This window comes from Lipophrys pholis (genome assembly GCF_963383615.2).
Source record: "Lipophrys pholis genome assembly, chromosome: 14".
In the NCBI taxonomy this organism is placed as follows: Eukaryota; Metazoa; Chordata; class Actinopteri; order Blenniiformes; family Blenniidae; genus Lipophrys; species Lipophrys pholis.
In genome coordinates this window covers 7,392,461-7,416,884 of record NC_137633.1, presented here as the reverse complement: position 1 = coordinate 7,416,884, position 24,424 = coordinate 7,392,461, and the positions used below count along the sequence as shown (strand labels likewise).

The 24,424-nt window shown below is 43.3% G+C and overlaps 1 protein-coding gene across 1 annotated transcript; it reads right to left on the bottom strand.

Moving 5' to 3' along the window:
- Positions 1 to 3,342: 3,342 nt before the first annotated feature.
- Positions 3,343 to 23,777, bottom strand: LOC308119685 (zinc finger MYM-type protein 4-like). Its single transcript, XM_080479834.1, has 30 exons — positions 23,722 to 23,777; positions 20,212 to 20,809; positions 19,442 to 19,494; positions 19,211 to 19,357; positions 18,984 to 19,047; positions 17,580 to 17,767; positions 16,967 to 17,091; positions 16,444 to 16,678; positions 16,148 to 16,360; positions 15,861 to 16,011; positions 15,214 to 15,329; positions 14,787 to 15,119; positions 14,545 to 14,695; positions 14,261 to 14,436; positions 13,995 to 14,172; positions 13,666 to 13,779; positions 13,250 to 13,293; positions 12,214 to 12,352; positions 10,277 to 10,762; positions 6,485 to 6,603; positions 6,293 to 6,407; positions 5,953 to 6,204; positions 5,801 to 5,877; positions 5,427 to 5,556; positions 5,169 to 5,320; positions 4,947 to 5,061; positions 4,504 to 4,761; positions 4,307 to 4,418; positions 4,020 to 4,088; positions 3,343 to 3,883 (listed from the first exon to the last, which is right to left on the bottom strand). Exons 1-30 carry the CDS (start codon positions 23,758 to 23,760, stop codon positions 3,751 to 3,753), a joined length of 5,082 nt encoding a protein of 1,693 aa, XP_080335960.1. The 5' UTR covers positions 23,761 to 23,777; the 3' UTR covers positions 3,343 to 3,750.
- Positions 23,778 to 24,424: the final 647 nt, after the last annotated feature.

Genomic DNA, 24,424 nt, shown 5'->3' with positions numbered 1-24,424 from the left:
AATGTGTGGATTAATTAGTTTTTCTTGGACATGAATCTGCTTGAGTTTGCACAATCACCAAATATTACTTTAAAAAACCAACAAACCTGCGGTGAATTCATCTTCACGCTGTGCATCGATTGAAGCATGTTGGCAGCATCAGGCTGTGAACTTAATAAGATAGAATGGATGAAGCAAATTAAAAAAATCTAGGAAGGGTTGAAAATAAATTTTTTAATGCTCTTTTGTCGAATCAAAATGCAAAACTAAAGGCTGGATCATGGTTATAAACACTATACAGAGCCTTAGACTTGAATGCTGGATTCAACTGTCTGTCTGTGGCACACTGAGCAACTTAATCTCCCAAACATCATTTCCTCTTGAACCCATGTTTTGTTTTTTATCAGCACACCCTGGAGATGACTACCTCCTATATTCATGCAAAAAGCAAGTTGTAAGTCTCATATCGGAGGAAATGATCTGTTTAGGAAAGGTCTCTAATCTGGTAACGTCAGCCTTCTTTCCCGTCGTTATTAAATCCATGTTGCTTTAACCCTCATGATGCCACATAAACATTAATCACAAGTTGCAAATTAGAAATCGTGGCCTCGACGTGCAGGTTTAGAAGAAGTTTCCACCTGATCCACTGCTGAGCATCTGAGATTGCGTTTGTGCTGATGTCATCAGTGGGTAAAAGTCAGAATTTGCTAACCAAATCACAACTGAAGGATTAGAATCGGAAATTGCCGTGTGCAGTGGTCACTGGAAATACTTTTATTCTTTTACTTTGCATAAAAAAAAAACAACTTTTGTTCATGAGGGATTTTGTTTTGTGAGTCTCTAAAGTCAACACATTGACATAGAAGAGAAACATTTCTAAAAAAAATTTAAAAACGCAGGAGGAAGTACTAGATCATGGAACAGGAGGGAAGCGGCTGCAATATTTGACTGGTAAATACCAGACCGACATCACTGCGGTTCAGATCTCACCACTCCCACGTAGACGGGAACTTAAGCTTTTCATCCTTCTGGAGCCGATCCCATCTGAAACTGGGCAGAAAGCTTTTCTCTTTGCTTCTCGCCAACTCTCAGAATCTTACCTTTAAATTCTGAATAAGGGATTTTATCAATAAAAATCCAACTTATCTTGAGTTAAACTCAAAACAGCTAAAACATGAGATTTTTTTTCAGTCACACCCCTGGAGCTGTTTTATCTGCTGAATATTTATGAGGTGTCTTCCTGTATTTAATATCCTGGTCTCTTCATGGTGTGTTTATGGTCCTGATGATGTTTTATATTGTTTTATGGTAACCCGTGCCTCTCATGTCAGGCTGTGAGCCGTATGTTTCCATCCTTTTAGAAGTCTGATTGGTTCTGTGTATCTAATCCTGTCTGTAGCCTGTTCTTCTAGTTTTTCTTCCCCCTCTTATCAGCTTTCACTTCATTCATTTTTAATTCCACCTGCTTGTCCAGCGCCCTTTTTAACTCTTGACTGCAATCATTTACCACACCACTTTCTTGAGTGTGTTTTTTTCTCTCACATCAACTTTACATTTATTTTTTTTTTTTCCATGAAACCACCATAATAAACCAAAATTTTGCTTCCACACATTTTTTCACACGGCCTTTGTCCCTTCCAGCTGTGCTGTTTGACGCGTGTAGATAGCGTCACTCAATTTCAAAGAAACGAACGAAAAGCGGAAATGAAGGCACCTCGGCCTCTCGAGAGTAAACAAAAACAACTAAAAGTATAGGCATTGAAGGTTGACCCCTCTCCCGAACCCCCGCAACAGAAACAAGTCCGTCGTATGTCCACATATTCACACACCGGCGAGTACACGTGTGGGTAAACCAGCGGGGGACGTTTGACGGTCCAGTCCAGAGGGTTTCATGTTCAGTGATGATTCTCAGCTTCAGATTTCAATGGTTTGTCATAACAGCCATTGATCTGCTGGGTCACCTGGACATTCGTAACACCGCCTCAGCGTCTCTTCCTGATCCAAAGTCCGCCACACAGAACAGGAAGGAGTCCAAATATTTGTATTGAATACAAAGAAACACATAATTCTCATGAATGGTTATAATACAGGACACCTGGATGGAAAAAAAAAATATATATATATATATTGTTGTGGTATTTTAAATTGTCCAACACTCATGTAAATGTTTTGATTTGATTTACCTCACGATAGGAAAGTCAGACAAGAGGAGGAAGAGAGAGAACAAATAAGAAAATAAATGTAACTCCGTCTCAGGGTTTCTTCCTCAACTTGCCGCTAAAGGAAGTTCAGTGCCACAATCCTAATTCCAAAAAGGTTAAGATGTGTAAAATGGAAATCAAAACAAGGTGCGACAACCCATGGAATCCACAAGAACGTGAGACATTCAAAGTGAGACATTCAGCAAATTCATGGCGACTCTGAGCTCATCTCGAACCTGAAGGCAGCAACACGTTTGGAAAACCGCTGAGACGTTTGGTCTTTTTGTGATTCACAGATGCGAGCTAAAGAAGAAGAAGAAAGGCCCGAAAGAGCAAAGCACAGGGACTGAAACTTGCTTCCATTATGACATTTTTGCAGTCTTAAACCTTTGGAGCCATTTTTAGCCGACTTTAACTGATTCAGCAAGTTTGGTTGTTTGAGCCATTTTAACCGTTTCACCTGTTTTTGCTCAAATCTTGACCGTTACAAACATTTTGGCTTCTTTTTATCTCTGGTTTTTACCAATTTTAGCAGGTTGTAGCCTTTTCAAACATTTTAGCCTGGAGGTTTTTTTTTTTTTTAAATAAGCCAGTTCTGCAAAAATAAAAAAAATAAAAATTAACAGAACGGAAATTGTTCTAATTTCCAGGAAGCTTCAGAAAGTCAATGCAGGAACTAACATGTGGTTCTAGAGCCACAGGCTGCACAGCCCTGATTTAGATCAAAACCTTTTACCAGCAGAAGATAAAGACAAAAAACTACAACAAAGACGACTCCGGATTCCAGCAGCAAACAAGAAGGAGACAATATTTCTCTCCTAAAACTACAACTGGTCTCCGTGCTAAAATCAAAAGTGCCATGAAATTCAAATTGAGCTCATATTTATCATGAAATAGTAAAATGTTTCAATCTTAACATCTGAAATGTTGTCCATGGCCACTTGTGAATAAAAGCCAGGTTCATGAGATTCCCTCATCGTTCTTATTTACACATTAACCCAACCTATTAGGAACTATGGTCGCAGCACTGGCGGCGGGGGGGGGGGGTTAACAAAAAGTCAATGGAAGGAGGGAAGGAAAGTAGTCAGGAAATAAGGTAAGATGATATGAAAGAAGGCAATATGGTTATCGTCAGACGAGTGGTGAAATTCAAACAAAAGATGAGAGGAAGTGTGACGTTTTCTCTTAAAGATCACATAGATACATATTTAAGAAGGCTTTCAATCAAATCTTACACACATGATGAGGTGGAAACGTTAAAAGTATGTGTAAAAGTGGGCCGATGTGATAAAAGAAAACATGGGCACCGTGGAGACCCTCGAATAAAAAGGGGCAACACTGAGAAAACAAAAACAAGTCTTCTTTATCGTTCTAACACAACTCCATGTTTGTAAAACCCTTGTGCGTCTTTTGAGAGCAGCAGACAGTCGCTGAGGTCACTTAGTAAAACGCCTCTCAGAGTCCGGCCGTCGAGTTCCCCCGTTAGTCCTGCCTGTGTGCGTTCAGCCTGAACTCTCCGTGAACTGCTTGGCTTCTGAGAACGAGTGTCCCGCCACGCCGTGAGGCAGCGTCACGGCAAGCCGTCGCCCTCAGCGCGGCCTGCCGACTGATGCTTCTGCTGGACCTCTCTGACCACCAGGATGCGCGTGAGCATGCTCTGGAGGGTGCTGTCGTCCAGCGGCTGACAAGTGTACCAGTAGGAGCTGTGGAGGGGAGGGAAGAGAAATTCAAAAGATAAAATCTAATATGCCAAGGGACTGGTGGAGACGAAGACTCAGCAGAGCCGAGGACGCCTGCACGCGGGTGTGGGTGTAATGATGCACACATAAAGACGCTGACCTTTGAGTGTGGACATTCCGTTCAGGCTGGAGGTAAAACATGTCGCTTCTTTTCTTCACAGACTCTGGGCTGTTTGGAGAGAACGAGAACAGAGGTCATATGTCTCCACTGGAGGACTGAAGAAGTCGACACTAAATGAGCTCCATTATGCGGCGACCCAAAACAGGCAAAATTAAAAATTTCTGGGGTTTTTCTTTTCCAGCCTCACCTGTGTGTGTGTGTGTGTGTGTGTGTGTGTGTGTGTGTGTGTGTGTGTGTGTGTGTGTGTGTGTGTGCGTGCGTCTCACCATCTGGAGAGGTAGAACTCGTAAAGTCGGAGAGGACAGTGCAGAGGGTTGGTGACGTTTTCCACCATCTCCAGGCCTCCATCGTTCTCCCCGGGCTTTTTTCTCGGTCGCTCTAAAAACAGGAGCAACACACTTCCGCAAAACAGCCGGAGCAAAAAGGAAAAGGTGTGGATGCTGGCGAGTCTTGTAACACAAACCGGTCTCTCCGGAGCCGGCAGGGGCCTCGTTGCTCCTCTGGTAGCGGAGGTAGTGGATTTTGCCTCGTCGGCTGCAAGGCTTGGAGCAGCGAGCCAGGTCGGAGAAGAAGAGGCGCTGGTGCTCCGCCAGGGTGGTCAGGTTGAAGCTTTTGGCGCAGAAGAAGAGCACCGTGTTGAGCAACACTATGGGCGAGTAGGCGCCGAGCTGCTTGCACTCCCACAGGTAGGACTCCTCGATACGAGAGGGAACGGCACAGCCTGCATACGGGGAGACGGAACCATCAGGGGGATAGACGGAGGTAAAGAGACGCAAAGTGAACAACCTGCTGTCAGACACAGGATGAGCCCGGTACGATGAACCGACCCTGCTTCATGCAGTCATAAAGAGTGTGTCCTCACAAAAATAACACTGAAGAAATACAACATGAAGTCGGTAACTTTACCGCCAGGTAGCAGCTTCGGTTTCCAAAGTCGGAGCATCCCAGTGATTTCGGAAGCAAACTGACTGTACAGCTCGTCAGTGAAGATGTTCTCTATGCGGCCCTCCGTGAAAAGATACTGCCAAAGAAGTGAGAGAGGATGAGTCACTACGACGGGAAAACACAAAAAGAGGCAAGATAGAAACCAGTGTGTGTGTGTGTGCGTGTGTGCGTGTGTGTGTGTACCTGCTGTATCCCCAGACAGAGGTAGAAGATGCTGTCGGGGCTGTAGGCCTCGCCATTAGGCCGCCGGACTTCTCTGATGAAGTGAGACAGGGCAAAGCTCAGCTCAGCAGAGCTGCACTGAAAGACATCCTCGCTGATGTCCACTGGACAGGCTGTGAGGGACGAACGGCGCAAAACGAAAGTGGGTTTATCATCGAGCCGATTTTAGTGGGTGACCGAGAGCAGGGACAACGGCGCACAACGGCGGCAAAGTCTTACAATCGTGTGGCTGCTTGTTGCGTAGCTGGGCCCAGCTCTTCCAGGCTTTGACCCCGTACATGTGGTCCAGTTTGGAGACGGGCGGCGTCGCCACTGTGCTGCGATCCGAAGAAGCGGTCCGCCTCCGACCCTGCAAAGGAGGTTAATGAATGAGAGGCAGAAGTGGCGGAGACGCTCTTTTTCAGACTGGAATGCTGTGTGGGACGAGCCGGTTCATATAAACTAGAGCTGCGAAGGCTAAACATCTATACATGAACTGTGTATATAATTGTGTTTACATGTAGATGATGTAAAAGTTTATGATGGAGATACGCGGCGACTTGGCCGGTTTCACACAGAATTAAAGAATTACAGAGTAATCAGGGAAGTCGCACCCGTTTCCTGCCAGAGGAGCCCTCTCGGGGTCTCTTCACTCCTCGCTTTGGAGGACAAACCTTCTGGACAAACGACTCTGTAAAGACACACATACAAACAATTACAATCGCATTAATGATTTCTTCATTGATCTGGCTTCAGCTGATATCACCTGCTGGGAAGTCCGTCTCTAAGTCCATCATGGGGGAGGAGGGGGGCTGATCAGGGGAGGAGGCGGCGGCAGCGGGGGCGCTTGTTGCTTGACTCGTGTCTGGATCGGCTGGCTCGGAGCTCTTCAATGAACTTCCAGGGACGGGCAGGTCAGCCTGTACTGCTTTTTGAGTTTCCTCGTCTGCACTGACTGTCGGAGCGGCATCCTGGGACTGCAGGCCTGCTGTGTCAGTACCGCTCTGGGCTGCAGTGGCTAGAGAACAACGGGCAGAGAGATGAAGCTCGCTGATCTATAAAGGAGGAGGAAAGACAATGCAGAAACTCGGCCCGACGCTCCTCACCTGGACATGGAACAGCCTCGTCTTTCTGCTCGTCTCTGATCACGTCAACTGTCTCCGATTGGACAGCCGCATCCTTCATTTCTTTCTGTGGTGTCATTACAACTGGCACTGGAATCTTAACAACAACAAAAAAAATGGTATAATTTTTTTTGCAGCACTTCAAATTTGAGGTTGTGATGCAGTGGGACGTACAGGCACGGGCACCGGCATGGCAACAGGAGCGTTTTGGGAGTACATGTTCATAGGCACTGGAATGTAGACGGGCACCGGCACTGGCACTGGAACCATCACCAATTTCACCTTCTGCTCTTCTGTGGAGAATGAGGGAGACGAGAAGTGTTTTTCAAAAAGAGGAAATGCTGAAGGTCGAATTAATCGGAGGTATTTTTGTTTACCGTCTTGTATTTCACCACAATCAATCATTGGCAACTCATAGTAATAGAGGAACGTCAGTGACAAGAATAAAAACATTACAGTATAATACTGTGGTGATTACAGGTTAACTTTAAAATCGAGGTCCCTGAGCTTTTCTGTGTGGAGTTTGCATGTTCTCCCTGTGCGACTTTTTCTTTCTCTCTCTGTTACCCTGGTTTCCTCACACAGTCCAAGTATATATATTTGCTGCCTCCTGATGTCTCTAAATTGCCCCCTGGGCCCTAAGTTGGATAAATCGCTATAGCAGATGGAAACCGGTTTTCACAGTGTCGCTTGAATTCAACAATGAAAGACATCTGTTGGGGTTTGGGAGTCTAATCTGGAATTTATATACACAGAAAGAGGAGTGATTGATTCAGTTTACAGAACGCCATCAAAAACACGAATATCAAACAAAGAGGGAGAGCTTCATGTTGGAAATGGAGGGGTGGGGGGCACTTTGATGCACATGTTGTGAGACTCATTCCTTTTTTGTTTAAGGATATCCCTCAGTTCTTAAGAGATATTTGCCCCTCAAAGACTGGATCCAAACAGCATTTACGTTGGGACAGAAATTAATTTTATGAGTGGAAAAACTCTGGTCGCCTCCTGGTTCATTCAACCTGGCGGCACCGGAAAAGCTCATGAATAAAATAAACCTTTTCACATCTAAATGAAACATATTTGAAACCCACAATATGGCCGTGGGAGGAAACTGAATTATGGATAAATCATATAGTCGTATATTTCTTGATTAAAGTGCTTACCGTTATTTTATCGTATTTTCTTTACAGTTTATTCTTTTGCATTTGTCAGTTTTTTTGTTTGTAGAAATCGTTATGTTGCTAAAAGGAAGTTACTTTGTATGGCTGGAATATTGAATTATATTATACTTTTCTATTGTACTGACAACTCCAAAAGTTAAAAAACAGACCTAAATTCTGACGGTGAATATAATACATTTCTCACTTGATAGAACTTAAAGCGTATCAGAGGAAAATGATAGTATTTACTGATTGGGCTTGTTTCTACATTTATACTCCCAATAATAAAACATTGAGTGTGTTTTGAATCGTCTGACTGGTGAGGAAACACTCAAAGTGCAGTAACAGTGATTTGACCAGCAGATGGAGCCAGTTTACCTTCACAAGGCGCTTCAAGAAACAAATTATTGCTGTGGAGGATTTAAAGGTGCCATTTTATGCAAAATTCACTTTGTAATTGTAATATGTGTTCTTGTAGCCTGTGCATGAGGCCCCACAAGTGAAGAAAGTCTGCCACCCCCCCTCACTTTCTCTACTTTTTAGCAAATGTGTGCTCATATGGGCGGTTTTCCTTTCATGACTTCATGTGTGGAAATAACCACTCCCACAGGGAGATAAAAACTTAAAGATTACTGATATACTGAATAACTTAATTAACATATTCAGAGACAGAACTTCTTCAGGAGCTCTTCCCTCTGGGTCAGATTCTGGTTTGAACTGGTTGAATGACAAGCACTTCTACGAGCCATAGCGATAAATCCACCGTGAACATTAGTGAACGGTACTGGAAAAGCTGCGCTCTCCAGGGTTGCCAGGTCTGACTCACTATTTCGAGCTCAAACACAACGTAAAAACCCATCGACCCAATCTGGCAACACTAATTTTCTCCCCAAGACTGGCGTGGACAGACACAGCTCATTCACTCACTTGTTGAAAAGGTAAATATGACAAATTACTGCAATTTTTTTCCTCAAGTATATTTTATTGAATATTTAATTTTTTAAGTAAACAATATTTCTCATACATATCTGAAACCAAAGGGGGGGGGGGGGGGGAGACGACAAGAAGAAATGAACATGTGCATCAATCAGCCTTATCCATACAATGGGGGGGTGTCAGAAAAGTAAACTTCACAGACATGGGACAGCGGCAGCTTCAAGTCCAAGTCGACTCGCTCTGGCAGCAGATTGTTACCTTCAACTCCACCTTCACGACTACACCCACAGTGAGGCGAGCACAGCATTGGAATAATTATTTCACTGGAATAATGCCACGCACTCGTATTAAAACACTAAGCATTAGAGTAACAAATTAACTTCAACATCCAAATGAATGGCGTTCCGAATCAAAACAGAAGATATGCAAATGCCAGGTTAATGGTGGACTGGGAACTTTGCAAGTTCATCAACCCTACAATGTCCAAGAAACCTGTGTCTCCCCTAAATATTACTTTGGTGAACATTAAAAACAGTATCTTTTGAGTTATTTTGTTAAAAACATGAAAAACCATAAAGAACACTTTTTTTTTAACTTAATCAGGTGGTGGTGGTGGGGGAGGGTAATTTAATTGAACATATAAATAAAAATAAAATAACTTCAACTTGACTCAACCAAATGAGTAGAGAACATTCGAGGGTTACAAACGGTGCATTCGCTCAGCAGGACAACGCGTGAATGAGCATCACCTCCAAGCAAAAATTAATTAAAAATAGTCTTGCCCTTTCAAAAGGAAAGCAGATCATTCAAGTAACAAGATAGCTCAAGTGTCCGTTCAAGTCTGCATATTTGAGTGAGCAGCTTTAACTCCACGTGGCCTCGGATTTACCCACAATGAGTTGATAGTCACTTGAAATGAGAAAAGAGGACGCAATGCGGCCATGAACACATTCAGTGAGCACTGATAACAGAATCTGCATGTAGCGTTCAACACATTTCAACCTGGATCAAATTGTCCGATCGATAACTGTTGAAAAAATTACTTGGTCAACGAGTTCCATTTTTTTTTTTCCAATACATTTACGACTCCAATGAAAACAAGAATGAAAACAAAACATGGAAGTAAAGTCATTCAAATCAAGTCAATAAATCAAGAAACTCAACATCAAATCTATCAAGTTTGAAGACAGTTGATGCACCAAGAAGGGGATCAGCTTTCGTGACATGTTGATGCAGTTTCACACACTTTCTGTGACGAGGTAAAAAGGTGTTTGCGTTAACAGTACTGTCCGAAGGTGAGTGAAGCACTTAAGTATTTCAAGTTCGTCTGATAAAACCCACGCGTGACAAACTTGTTATTCTCAATGGACAGAAGATGGAGAGCCGTTGCTGACCTGTCGCCACAGATCGTAAATACCTCCAACCTTTTGTTTTATTAGAAAAATACAGAAAAAGACGCTCAACATAAACCATTTCTTTGCACAGTTGGTTTGTAAATATAAATTTGGGAGAATATAAAAAGCAGTTGGATGTTCTGCCTTGGCTCACGGTGCGGGTTAATGTTTACATCAAAAGAGATGACTGCGACAAGACCGATACAAAAGATGGGAGTGTAGGAGTGAACACAGCGGGTAAACCCTGCAGTAGTGTTTATCTGTGTCCAGTCAGGGCAGAGAGGGTAACTTCTGTCAGCGGATCAGGAGGCTGTGGAGAGAAAAACTTGGGTGACACACTCGACCCTCAGCTGGAACATGTAACACAGTTTCTTAAGTCATGCTGGCACAGTGTTATTTTGAGTGGGGCTAAAATAAAGGCACTCTCTATTTTAATATGTTTGGTGGTTAAAGCTTGTGTTACTGCCGGTGCTCACCTTGGGCTTCCAGTTCCAGAACGCCTTTGTAGATGAGCTGGGTGTGGTAGAGTTCGAAGCAGGGCACAGGACAGAGGCTGGGCTCTCCCGAACACGTCTTGCAGTAATACGCAGTCGGCTTCCCCTTGTGCCCGCAGTTTTTCTCTTCAGTGTACTCCTTGTTCTTTTTCTCCTCCTCACCGGAGGGCGCTTCTTCCTCCCCCTCTATTTTTATTTTGACCTCCGTTTTGACTGTTTTCTCCGGCTCCTCTTCCTTCTTTGGCTTCTTCCGATGCTCCTCTTCCTCCTCGGCCCTCTTCCTCTTGTGGTGCGAGCACACCTTGCAGTCGGAGTCGGCCTCCCTCTTCCCCAAGAAGTGGCGTCCGGTCAGGCGCGCCGGCACGCCGTTGCACGGTGGAGGATCTCCCTGAGGTTTCGGCGACTGTGCTGGTGATGCGGGTGGTTGAGTTGGCGGTGGGTCGGACTGTGTGGCGCTATCTACCAGAGCTGGTGCAATCATTGAAAGAGCTATTGTAGCATCAGAAGTTTAAACCATCCCCCACCGACCCAAAAATCTAGAATTTACATATTTATGAATGGACATGATTGGCTAGGCAAAACTGAAGCCAGAGTATCTTGGATGCCCACTAGTGGCCAAGAGCAGATAGCAGATCTCATGTCCAAGATATTCTCGCTTCACATTCATACATGTTTATCCATCATCTTTATATATATATATAAAGTTAAGGTAGCTGCAAAGACAAGCAGCACCACAACAACATAAAAATCTGCCTGCAGGAGCATGACTACTGTATTGTAGTGAAAAACACTCAATTCATATCAGTTTATATGGACAGACTAAACATTGTTTCACACTTCTCACCAATATTACAACTTAATTAAAAAAGGAATATTACTGTATAAACAGTAAAAGAGGATACAAGCCTATTAAAATTAAAATAAGATGGAAAAACTTGAAATGTTTGTCATTAGGAAGTGAAAAATGTATGTTTCCAACAAATACCTCTTTGTATTTTTTTTTTTACAGTTATCTATCAATAATAATAATAATAATAATGACTTACAGCTTTAAAAAACGAAAGAAGCATCAAACTATCAGCGTATTTTATGTAAAGTTTAAATATATCAGGATTACTGCAGTATTAATCGGCGGATCAGGTTCAGTCTGAAATACCGGAAGGAGGGGAAGCCATGAATGGTGAGTGGAGAAAGAGCTGCTGATCAGAATGCTGAATCACAGCCGATTTGTGAAAACTTGAATGGGCGTATGACAGACAGAAAAGTGCACAAGCAGCAAGGAAGACCTGCAGACTGGAGAACATTTGTCATTTAACAAGCTTCACGAAAAGTGGACTGAGGCTGAAGCCCACTAAAGTTTGAGCTGCCATCTTGTAAATGTTTCAGTTTCTTTGGAATTAATCTCAAATCTTCATTCAGCGACTGTTTGATTTATCTTCTGGAACAAGATCAAATATTACTTTTTAACACTCCTACCTGAAAGATTAGATTTAATTTGATGAAACTTCACCTTTGTTACTGTTATTCATTTGTTACTTTAAAGATTTAAAACTACTCAAACTCAGACATTAACCTCCACTAAAACTTGTTGATTAGTACGATTACCGTAAAACCCAGACTATTGAGCGCATCTAAATATAAGCAGCACCCACCAAATAGCTATATAAAAAAAGGTCAGAGTTACGTGATGCACCTGAACGCATGAAGCTCGTCATCTCTCATTGTTTAAGCCATGGTTCATTGCGTGTGAAAAAAGTAGCGGCTTATAGTCCATAATTTACGGTAACTGACATTAACGGAAATATCCTGATTTGTGAGTACTGTGTATGAGCTGCTGGATGAGGTGCAGAAGCTCCTGAACCCTGCCGTGTGTGAAGACTGAATCTAGCCAGACTTGGCGAGTCGAATCCTGCAATTACCTCCTGATTCGGTGGAAAGTGTGGGGAGCTGGCACATGCTTTCTTGGTCCATGGTGAACGGTCGGCAAAGGACCGACTTGTTCTTCATCTGACGACGTCGGGGGAGGGGCACACGCATGGCGTCCGTCTGAGTGCTGGCCTGCACATTAAATACAAATCAAAGTGTTATTCCTTGACTTAACGTTAACGAGGCATCAGTTGTCATTTAAAGGACTTTTGCTTTGTGATGAAATGCTAAACACAGAAGTGATACAATTAACAATTTAAAGGGGGCGGAAAGGCGACCATATGTACAACAAACAAGCAAGTGAAGTCGGTGTTCAAACAAAGTCTGATGGTTCAGCTGGAATTTGATTGGGGCATTTGGAGCCACGATTCTGTGGTGCATTCTGACTTCAAATACAGAAGGTGAAGGGCTTCAGGACGGACGTGTCCTCATGGTTTCTTATTGACAAGCTGCCTTCTGATTTGATAATAACAAAACGACTTTCTGTTGCTCTTACACTCTGTACTTGCTTGTTTGTGAGTTTTTTGTTTTTGTTGGTGAACGTCCCACAATAGTCCAACATGCATGGTTGGACTTTATGTGGGAGAATGTATCAAAAGAGCAGCTGTGCCTGCATCTTGTTTACAGAATCGAGTCTCACGTTAAAAACGTCTATTTGAGATCAAACTCAAACTAACTTGAAATCTGCCTGCAACAGTTTTCTTGTGGTTTTGTTAACTTTGGCGATTTCAGTGCAACAAACTTAATGCTGCCTGCACCCCATCTCTCACCTCCTTGAATGCAACTTTCCTCACCTGGAGCACAAGTCAAAAACGCTTTGGACAGTTTTCCCGAGAACCACTGGGGGAAAGTAAATGCTAACAAACAACCTGGCTTTTAAACTCTTGCCTGATGTATTTCTACATGCAGACGTCTGTGCAATAGCCATTTGTTGGTATACTACACTGGTTTGCACGTGAATAGCTTAAAAAAAAGTATCGGTAGTATGGTAGAATGTATCTATAGAAACATGACGCATAGAGTACATACGTGATCAAGGTTCTTGCCATCAACACCGGATGTTGGAAGAGCTCCTGCAAGACAAGATGAAGACTGATCATTTGTTCAAGGTGCACGTTTTCCAGAGCAGCATTCACAATTTTATTATTTACTAAACACATCAAGAGTCACTTGATTGGAGAGTTACTACAGATTCTTCTTCCGGTCTGCGCAATTCACCTCAATCAAAGTTGCGTCCTGCCAACTAAACCACTTCACTCCTGGTTCCACTACATGGCTGGTTTGACTAAGCTGGATAGGACACCTCTGAATGAGCTGAACCAGCGGCTGAGCAGCTTCATGATGAGCAGTCACCACAGTGTGGGGCCCAGTAAAGTTCAATCTAAACCTGCTTCCTGACAAAAGCCTCTGAAAGAAACCGCTCTTGGTCACGCGTATGAACTGACCAGTGAGAGCAGTATCTGCTGACACACAGGGCTGAGTGGCAGAGCCATTGGCCAATGAGACGACATCGGCTATGACAGGATTCATCTTTGAGGAGTGGTGGGGCTGGGTGGGAGCTGGAAGAAGAGGAAAACAAGCCATCATACCCAAGATGGAGAGATTACTTACCAACCCAGAGCTGGAAATAAGATATAAATTCTTCAATACTCAGTGAAAGAGATGTGTATAGAGACAACAAGGCCCAAAGGAAACCTCAAAATAGCCTCAACTACTTTTCTGTTGACTGAGAGAACATTTCAGACATTTATGCTTTGACTAAAACTAAATTTACCGAACGGTGCTTGTGGGGCCGCTCCAGTGCCGTTACTGCTGCCGTTTGCGCTCGTCTCAAAATGAAAGTAGCAGTACTGCATCAGGCAGGACATGTTGCAGAAGTTCCGCACTGAACCCAAACACTGGAGCTTCTCCATCAAATGGCCTTGTTTCCTGCAGCTGTCACATCGACCCATCTGCACCAGAGGGAAGAAGATCGAGGCAAGGAACGACATTAACGAGGAGGCGAGTAAAGAAATTTAAAGGCTTATATAGACTTCTTACCCCATAGAAAAGCACAGTGTACTGGGACATGCAGTGAGGCCTACAGAACTCCTTCATCTTGCCGCCATAGTGACTCTGCAACATTTTCTGGCTGATGCCTCCACAATACTTGCAGGGACGCCATGATTGATCTTTTTGAATAGAAGTGTGCCCGTGTTTGAAGACCATTTTACAGCCTGAGACAAAAGTCATTGGATTAGTCAGTATTACAGATTAAGGTGAAAAGTGAATTTATGAAATACAATGACTTTGTGTAAGTGAGATTCTGGTGAATCCTGACTCACCGTCACTGCAGAACGACTTGTCCTGTTGTTCGTAGCTGATGGTCTCAAAGTGCACCTTCTCCTGCTTGCAGCTCTCGCACACCGCAAGGATATTCTTCTGAGTTTTAAAATGTTCGCAGCACCGCTTACTGCAGAACATCGAAATACGTCCCTGCAGGCAAAACACAACACGATTGGTGGATTCACTGCCAGAGTGACGCTGACCTACGGGCCTGTGATAATAAATGAGCTGTGGCATTTACTTGGTGACTGAACAAAAGCGGCTTGGTGCTAAACTGTTTGCTGCACTGATGGCAGGTCACTCTGGAGGCATCGTCCGGCGCGTCCGTTGCTGGTTTTACGGGCTGGTTGGGGGATGTCTGGGCCTGGGCGTGTCCTGGAGAAAAGGTGGCGGGAGGCACTAGTGGGGGCACTGAGGTATGACTCGGATGATGGTATGGGGCTGAAGATGAGATGTCCTGAGGGACAGAGCTGGCTCCCACAGAGGACCCCACTTTGGAAGAGTCTCTGGCGGAGGGGTCCCTGAGAGAGGAGGTGCCATTGGCCAAGTCTGGCTGAGCGTTGTGACCACATTTCTGCAAGGGGGCACAGACCAGCACACAGTCAGACAAACCTGGAACTGCTAACGCCAGACAAAAAATAAACTGAAAAAATGTTTTTGATGTTTACCCTGTATATAGTCACACAGGCCAAAGAGCAGAAGTTACGTATGGTGCCATCCACCATGGCCAGATGATACTGAGGAACGGCTGAAACTTTACATAGGCAGCATGGGAATGCAGTATCTGCAGGAAAAGGAGTACCAGTAATCAGTAAGTGTGCTTTAAATCATTTCCTTTGGCTTCGGTATAATGGAAAATGGCAATCAATCAGAGAAATGTCAACTCCTATTAGAGGTTTGCTTTGTTAAGGCACCATTATCAGCAGTGCATCCCCTTCAAATATGATAAGATGTATGCAAGTGTATGCATACAGCAGTTTATACTATTGTATTGCAAATAAATGTTACATTACTCTAACATTCCCAATGTTATATTTTAATGAAATTTACAGATAGCAAACAGTGCAAATACATGACGGTCAAAAGTAGCATCTAACTGAGCAGTGGCTGTACTGGCCTTTCAATTTCGAATTTTAATTGACAAAACAAATATAGGAAGTTTTAGATTGGAGGATTCAAGCTTGGAGGGTGGAGAACCATGGGGAGGATAGTAGTTCCCTCCACTTTAGGCTGCATGCAATTATATAAATGTAGTAAAACTCGCCAATCTTCCCACATAGTACATCTCAATGTAGAAGCAGTGAGTGTGTCATACCAGTGAGGACGTGTCGGGGTGGTCGACTTTGTCCCACACAAGCAGACGAACAATAAAGCTGAATTTTCCCCTTGTTGTCACGCTCAATGATGGTGGCGGACACAACTACCATCTTGCGACAGTTGGCACACTCGACCATCTTTTTGCAAGTCTGTAGAAAAACAAGTTTGTCAGCAGTTTGTAAACATGCAAACTACCATCTCAAAATTGTCATCAACATGACTCATCACAGACATGGGCTAAATCGATACAAAACGTGGTTGTTTTCTTTATTCACACACACACACCAGTCTGTAGGTGGAGATGCAGGTGGGGCCACAGAAGTTAAGCTGGGATTTGTCAATTGTGAGCGTCTGACAGGAACCTGAGTTGCTGTTACAGTACAGTCCGCAGCCTTCGCAGCAGTTCATGGCTAACTGACGCATCATGCGCCAGGTTGCGAAACAGGCATTACTGCAGAGTCTGTGCAGGCGGCCCTGATGGGTGACCTCGTGCTCAATCTGTAAGGGAGAAGATCCCAGTTAACGCACCAAAATTAAGAAGTGCTCCCAATGCTTGGTGTGGGTGTTCATTATTCACTCACCCTTTTGGTGGATCTACAGACCGCGCAGAAGGGTTTTTCAGGCGGCCGCTCCACCGGCTTCTCGGGCGGTTTCTCTGGCTTCTTCTCGGGCCGCTTTTCAACCCATTTGTCGGGGGGCTTATCTGGAGTTTTCTTCTTGTGTCTATAGACCTGTAGACAGAACTGGCCGCAAAAGTGCATTGGATTGTTGTCGTCTCCTGGAACTGTGACCATGTCTCTGGGCTGAAGGATCTCCCTGTAAAGAAAGTGCCACAAATACAAGCGAGGGGAAACAAATATGTTTGGGAAATGCAGTATACATGTGCCTCCGTGTTTGAGTGTCAGAGTTATCCTTGCACGAGGGTCAGACCAGAATGACTTGCTGAAACTGAAAGACATTTATCATCACCTATATATATATATATCCCGCATTTAGATCATGTTGTTTCCCCAAACCTTCTGAAAGCCACGAACCAACAAGCGGCACGTAAACAGGCCTCTAAAATGTTTGGTCACGTTGATGTTGAAAGAAACTAAGTAGTACCTGTTGCATTGGATGCAGGTGCGGTTCTTGGGGGGTGGAGGAAGATGACCCGTCAGGCAGACAGTGGAGCAGAAGAGCTGCGTCGAGCCTTTTCTTTGGAATGCTGTTTGGCCTTTCAGTAGAACCTGTCAGAGATTACATGAAACACGAGTGATTCTATTAAACAGGCCTTGAAAACAGATCATTTAAAAATGAATGATCAATTCTGTTTTTATTATTAATAGGGAGAAAAGTCACTAAAGGCTGAAAAGCAAAAAAAGAAAAAGAAAAAAACTATTTCATCAGATGGAAGATAACTTGTCATCCTGACAATCAAGGAAAAGGGAAAAAAAGCTGTTTTTTGCAACGTCAAAGGTCGTCGGGTATTTTCACGGCTGAAACGCACAGCTATGACGTTGGCAGTCTCCCTCATGTAACAAGGGAATTATTACAGCAGGTGTTTGTTATAAAGAATCTTCTCCTGCCTGACCTTGCTGAAGTTATTATTTTATGTTAATAATCTCAATAGTCCCAATAAGGATTGGACAAATTTCTGTGCTGGGATCAGAGAGCTAAGTGTTTAGAAATCTTGGACAGGAGTGAACTGAAGTGAAAAGCAGTATTTCAGTGTTACCTTGGAGCAGCCACTGCAGCGAACACTGCCGGGGACGGGGGGAGGCGGTGGTCGTTGAGGCGCTGGTGTCAGAGTTGGCAGTGACGCGGTGAGTGGAGCGTTCTGTCGGACAGCAAGGGGGGCCATCGCTTGTAAGATGGTTCCTCTACCGGGGATGAAGATAGCTGTTGGACCGACTGGTGTGGGAACTGGAAAAATAGGGGAAGATGGAGATCGACAAATGAAAACCAACAAAACTCAACTCTGAATCACAAATCAGCCGAGCAGGAGCTTGAGCCACATTGCGGCCGTCACGCCACTGAGACTTTGTCTCAACCGAATTCACAATTTTTTTACTGAATCCTGGATGTCCTCATCTTTATATGAGAAAGCGTAACCTTTCCTGTGCTGACTAGAAGTGACACAGGGTGTACACTAAACTTATTTTAGAAATTAATTCCTCAGTTAAAATAAATGTTTGACTTTTTGTTTTGATGAAACAGTAGTTTTATTTATGATTCCATCACAACAGATGTGTCAAATTGTATAACTATTTCTAAGAGATGGAAAATTTTACTTTCCTGAAAGAAAGAGACACAGCTCAACTCAGACTGGTCCTCCAGTCATTGAAGAAAAGTGATGAGGTGAAGTTTGTGTGGTCTGTTATTCCCCCCCTCCCCATCTATACATGGCTAAGTTGTTTTCAGGAGGACCGGACGTTGTGAAAGACCCTCACGGGTCAGGCCTGTAATGTGTGTGCCATGAATTTAGAGCATTATCAGTGGAAAAACAGTTGTGACATCTTCAATAAAACTGCTCTTGCACTCACTCGTCCTCTGCATCAGTAAGAAGTTGTGCCATATTTCATTCAACAGAACTTCATATGTACTGGCAACCTGAGCAGACCCGAAGGTACAAGTCATTTAACAGTTTTCTTTGTTTTGTTAATTAATGGACACTTTAAAGATTTTACCATGACTGTGGCAGGAATTACTACTTTGTTACAGTATTACCTATAGACAGCATGTTATTCTGTTCTTGTGAATAACTTAAACGTTTTTATTTTCCCAGGGACTGCAAAGAGAAAAGATCAATGGCTCAATCTGGTACGAAGCATCTTTTCTTTGAGATTGTTTTTTTTGTACATGGTCACTGAAAAATAAACTAAACCATTTATATTCAGAGCGAGTCAGGGCAGAAATAGCTTTCCTGGATACATTGTTTCTAATTTAAAAATTGTTCTGATTGACTGGAAAGGTAAAACATTATTTTTCAGAGGAATGGACACAATTCGGAGTTGGGAATTCCAAGTTCCGAGACAACTGGAATGTATCAATAGTAGTTTTGTGAATTCAAAAAACTCCAAAAGCATTGCAAATACTCGTGCCTGTATCAAAATGAGAAGAAAACACTAAATAAACTCACTTGTTGGGGGTCCAAATGTGCTCCCTCCACCCACAGAATAGACCGAGCTGATCTTCAGCTCCTCCTGAAATAAATGTTGAAATGGTTCAGGAATGTAATTTGGGCTTCTCACTTTTGAGACAAATCCAAAGAAAATATCTATTATTCCCTTGTTAGGCAACACATCTACAACAACAATAACTTTCAGAGTCAAACTTCCGATAATATGAAGATCACTTCCTGCTCACCTCCTGCTCCAGCTCCTCCTTGATTTGTTTAGTGGAGGTCTGAGGCAGCAAAGCAGCGTCGTAACCCTCGTCTATGGGTTCCTCTTTAATGTTGGCAATGGGAGACGCTGGAGGGTTACTGTCTTCCATTGGAGCTGCCTCAGATGTCTGAAACAATAAATATATTCATAATTATCCAGAGTTGGCGGGTAACAGCAGTAAACTGAAGCAGCAATCTTTTCAAATCTCCACCTCTCCTTGTTGACTATCTTCTGTCTCCTCGGTCTGGTTCAAGGGACCACCATCTGATTTAAAAGAAGAAAGGAAATGTTTTTGAATTACAAACACACATGTTTTTTCAAGCAGCCTGGGATCATTCTGTCACGGTGGCCCACATTTTGTGTTGGAAAATGACAAACAATACGGCAGCTTTTCATGCAGATTCAAGGCAAAATTCCACAACATATCTAGATATTAATGGAACACCAAGTTGATGGTGGGGTACTTTAAACAGCTGAATTTATACAAAGCCAGTGTAAAACACATTTGAGAATAAATTGGCACTAGCCGAAGATTATGGCACAATTCCATTAGTATAGAATCTATATGTACGTGTACTGACGGTGAGAGAGGGATAAAAGGTGTAACAGTTTTGTGATCCTGGTTGTTGTGGCAATTCAAGAAAATATATAGTCTCCTTTAACTCTCCTTAGAGTCACAGAAGACCCCGATCAGACCTTTGTATGGCTTAATTTGTGCCCCATTGAAAAATATAGAGCCTCAGTAAAAGTAGCTTCTTGATCCTTAAGTGAAATCCAGGTCTCCGGTCCTTAAAATGTTATTATCCCCTAAATTGTTATTTGTTTCTCAATTTGTCTTAATCTGTGCCAAGTGTCAAAAAAACTAATGGTGAGATGATTTTACTGAAGGTTACAAGATGCAATGCAGTGGAGTGATAGCTGCACTGTGGGACTTTTGATGAATCTTTTTAGACCACCTCTTAACATATTCTGCAGCTTCACCTTGGCTGTTATCAGGTGTATGGTCCCGTGATGAATGGGAGGTATTGGCTGAGCCGCTGCTTTCTTCCTTGTCTTGCTCCTCCCCCTCTTCCTCGGTCCCCTTTGCCTCAAGAACACAAGATTTACCCGGTGTGCTGCTCATCTGCGGTTCAGTTGCACCTTTTTTCTGGTTTGCCTTGCTCATGTCAACATCTTCCAGCGAGCCCAACGGCAAGGCAAAGTGCCAGTCTTCCTCCTCTTCTTCTTGCCCGAATCGTGGAAGTCCATCCTGAGCATCGTCAAAAGCGGCTGACCCACTTCCTCCCCCTCCTCCCTCTGTGCTCGCCACATTAAAAGAGGAACGCTTGGAGGAGGGAGGAGAGGCACTGCGAGGGAAGTTCGACTGTTCCGTCGTCTCATCTTGCTTTTCTTCCTGCTTACTGCCACTACTGTCATCCTCTTCCGCCAGCTGCTTCTCTCCCTCTTCTGAAGTTTTGTCCGCTCCCTTCGCTTCGTCTTGACCGCCACTCTTACAGGAGGTGGCAGAGCCTCTGGACGAGTCGGCAAAGTCTCCGAGGCCCATCACTTCATCAAACACTCTGGACATGCGTTCCTCATGCTGTTTGAGAGAAAAGTCATTTAAGGTCAGGACATTTCAGGTAGAAATATTGATGTAGTCTGTCTTGATACACACTTTTCTGTGGACTTACGGGTCACATTGTGAGCCACTCCTTCCTGATTGTATCAATAGACTAAATATGAATAATGCAGGCATGACAATCTTATCTGAAAAGTTCGTACCTTTGCAGAATTTCCTCCTTGTGTTTCATTTTTCAACGGGCTCTGTAAGGTTTTTGCACACCATCAATTTCACAGGTTTTAATATGAAAAAATGACGACAGCTTCTTCAAAGATGTTGTATTAATGACCAAATTACTGCACACACTTCCTCCGATACCACAACTTCATTAAATAGTGAATTAAAGCCACAGACTATAACACCCCATATATAAAACTTTCACCAATAGTTACATTCACTTTTCACAATAGATAAACCAAAGAACCAGATGCTAAATATACAGACAGATATGTACAAAACTTTGTCAGGAACCAGTACATGTGTATTTTGGTACGTATACAGGGAGCATGCCGACACATAGCAAAGCAAGTAATATCACTGATCACCTGTGGGGGCAGTGTTGCTCAGCGGAAACAACGAACCTCTTCGAAGAAAGACAAATGCAAATGTGCGTGCGGATACAAGCAATTCTACATTACATTACCTAGCCCGGGCATCGGGACTGTTGGAACCCGGCTTTAGGCCCGCTGGTTCCTCCCGGTCCTTTGATCCTGAACTTGGTTGTCTAAAAAAGTCTCAAGACAGCAACATACGTTCAACCATTTATTTAAGTAAAGATAGCCAAATGCGATGAAAAGCGCTGGACAGCAGGTGGACTCATGCAGGAGCACACCCAAAAGTGTATTGAACTTTCCGAGATCACAGTTTTACTTCCTGGGTGTAGGCCTGCCTCATCAATGGGTTGGTCTTAACGCAATTGGTCAATTTGAAAAATGATGCCTTTTTGCCAACTAGAAAAGACGTCCCATCATGTTCATGTGTGAAAATATTATGTGAAGAATTGTTGTTTGTCCAGAGTTATCTTGTGGCCTTGACTGCATCATATTGACCGTCCCTACGCTATTCGTTTTTTAGGCCTTGAATTGCATAGAAGTTTAATAGTATAAGATTATGCTAATTAGCTAAGTAATATATTCTTCAGGACAAAGCTACATGAGCTATACATTTTTTTTTGGGTAGGACCGTTAAACAACCACACCAAGCCTAACGGACGCATGGGAGTATAAAGTATGTGAGGCACGACGCATATAAAAAACAAAAGACGCCCTGGCACAGCCTGAAAAGGTTGCCTGTCCTAAACAGGGCAAATACAGACACAAACAACCAACGCACAGACAGACACGCCTCAGGAATGAATAACAGAAATGGCAGGAATTTATGAATAGCAGCTAAGGGACGCCTTGAGGTGTTTAGTAGCCTCACAAACACAGCTGACTGCATCTGTGCCTCCTTTTTAATATGAGCATTAGTGCTGCATCCTGCTGACGCCATGTTCAAATGCAAATGTTAAAGAAAAAAGTCAAAGTCACATGGGTGTAAAACAAAACAAGTCAGACAACAGCAATGTTGGTCTGTCTGCTGGACTTCAACCATGTATTGCTAATTGTTATTGAGTGACTTTGTTTTCCTCCCAACAGAGAATTTGGGAGGGTGTCATCCTGACCAAGTTGCTCAATATTTCCTAAATGTGGGTCTGGGACCACATTGGGTGGTTGTCACAGATCAAATGGGTGCTTTTGTCTGCTTTTAGTTTGTACAATTAGCACCTGTCAAAGAAAGCCACGATAAGAACTACAAGCTTTCTTGAATTTAGCTGGATATTTTTCAATTGCTGTTCTTCAAGGCAGATTTTTTATTTATTTTTTTGGCAATTTGATGAGTCCACCATGTTTTTGAGGGTCCAAAGTCTTCCTTTGAAGCCATTGTGGAGGTTTGGATGCAAGGTTAAAAAAAAACAAAAAACTGTAGGGAACAAATGGGTGAGATTACAAGAGAGACATTTGGCTGTGACTGTCAATTGAAAACAGATTTCCTGACCGACTCTGGAGAGTTCAAAAATGTACTGAGGGTTATGATGTTGAATTGGTGCTTTGACACCTCAGGCTGAAAGCTGTGTCAGTTCAGCTAAGATTAATTCAATGATGAAGTAGAGGTTACATCCAGTCCATAATGGCAGACATTTTAAAATTATATAAAAGATGTGGGGGGAAAAAAATGCAAGTATAATGAAGCATTTCAAAATAATTAAAATGAGGTGCATAGTTCAACTTCACAGAACATTGTAGGCCCGCTGCAGCTTATTGGGCCTTCATGTTTTGAAATGCATTATTTTTAATGACTCTGGGTAATTGAATGCTCTTTGATGAGACATGTCCATAGGAAATCTCAGTGGACTTGATTTATAAATGACCCCGGGTGCCCTTTCCGCTCTGAAACCACACACACACTTCGCATCCATCTATTACGCCCCCGTAGTAGCTGCTGGTGTGATCAAGTCAAAGCCACATCACGATGGCATCACACAACTGGAGGAAACCCTGTTTGTATTGTTCTCATCAGTGTGGGCACATAAGGACAACCACGACGCGAAACTTTGTCCTTACGTTAATGCAGGCACTGGGTGTTCACATCGAGTCCCGCGACGTGCTATCTTCAACTCAACTGGCTCATTGTTCCACTAACAGGGTGTATAGTGAGGCTCGGCGTAGCGGCGTGCATCCACACTCACAACAAGCTCGGAAGCTAGCGAGCTAACGTTAGCCTCATTACGCTCAAACGAGGCGGAAGCGGACTTAAACTCACTAAACGGTGCAGCTGCGTGAACTGAAATGTTTAAGCCGCGTCTGGCCACTGGCTCCATCCACAGCTATTGTGTGTTTTTTTTTCCTTACCTTTAGTCGTTTGAGTCTAAATTCCTCAGAGTCCGCCATGTTTTAATTATGCTGCAGACGCCGCGCTGCCGAAAGCCCGCCCCTTCTGAGGGTCAAAGGTCACCGCAGCAAAAATCACAAACCACTTCTCTCTCCATCATGAAAATAGAGGTCAAACATATACAAAAACAATTGTCAACTATGAAAGCCATTAAAACTTTTGATTTATGTGCTCGTTTCAGTGTATTTGTATATAATATTCTGAAGCTTTTCCGCTGTATGTTTAACGCCTCCTTGCGGTTGTCATTACACATCACATTCTACTGCTGCATTGTAGCATTGTAGTTCCATACACTGCTGGGATGTTGTTGCTTTAACTATGGGAAAAAAAATGTCCTGGGTTCAAATACTGGCTGGGCCTTTCTGTGTGGAGTTTGCATGTTCCTGGGTATCAGTCTTGCTCCCACAGTCCAAAAATATGCATCTGACGTTAATTGGTGACACTAAATTGTCCCTCGATGTGAATGTGTGTTTGTCTGTCTCTCTATGTGTTTGCCCGGAAAGACATATAAACACAGTCACGTACACTGTCACAGGAAAATAAAACAACCACTGGCACATTTATCTGACTTTAACTATTCTAAGTCAACCAGAATGGAAAGTACATTTTTTAACTCAGGATTCAATTTATTTTCTATCCAACAGGGGGCGCTTTGACTGCTGC

What these genes read in the sequence shown, in the direction of transcription:
- LOC308119685 (XM_080479834.1), bottom strand. Translation starts at nt 23,760, where the DNA reads ATGGCGGACTCTGAGGAATTTAGACTCAAACGACTAAAG. An exon ending in GCTGCAGTGGCTGCTCCAAG is followed by an intron (nt 17,092 to 17,579) that starts GTAACACTGAAA and finishes AATCTCTGACAG; the next exon opens with GTTCTACTGAAAGGCCAAAC. An exon ending in TGCCGGCTCCGGAGAGACCG is followed by an intron (nt 4,419 to 4,503) that starts GTTTGTGTTACA and finishes TCCTGTTTTTAG; the next exon opens with AGCGACCGAGAAAAAAGCCC.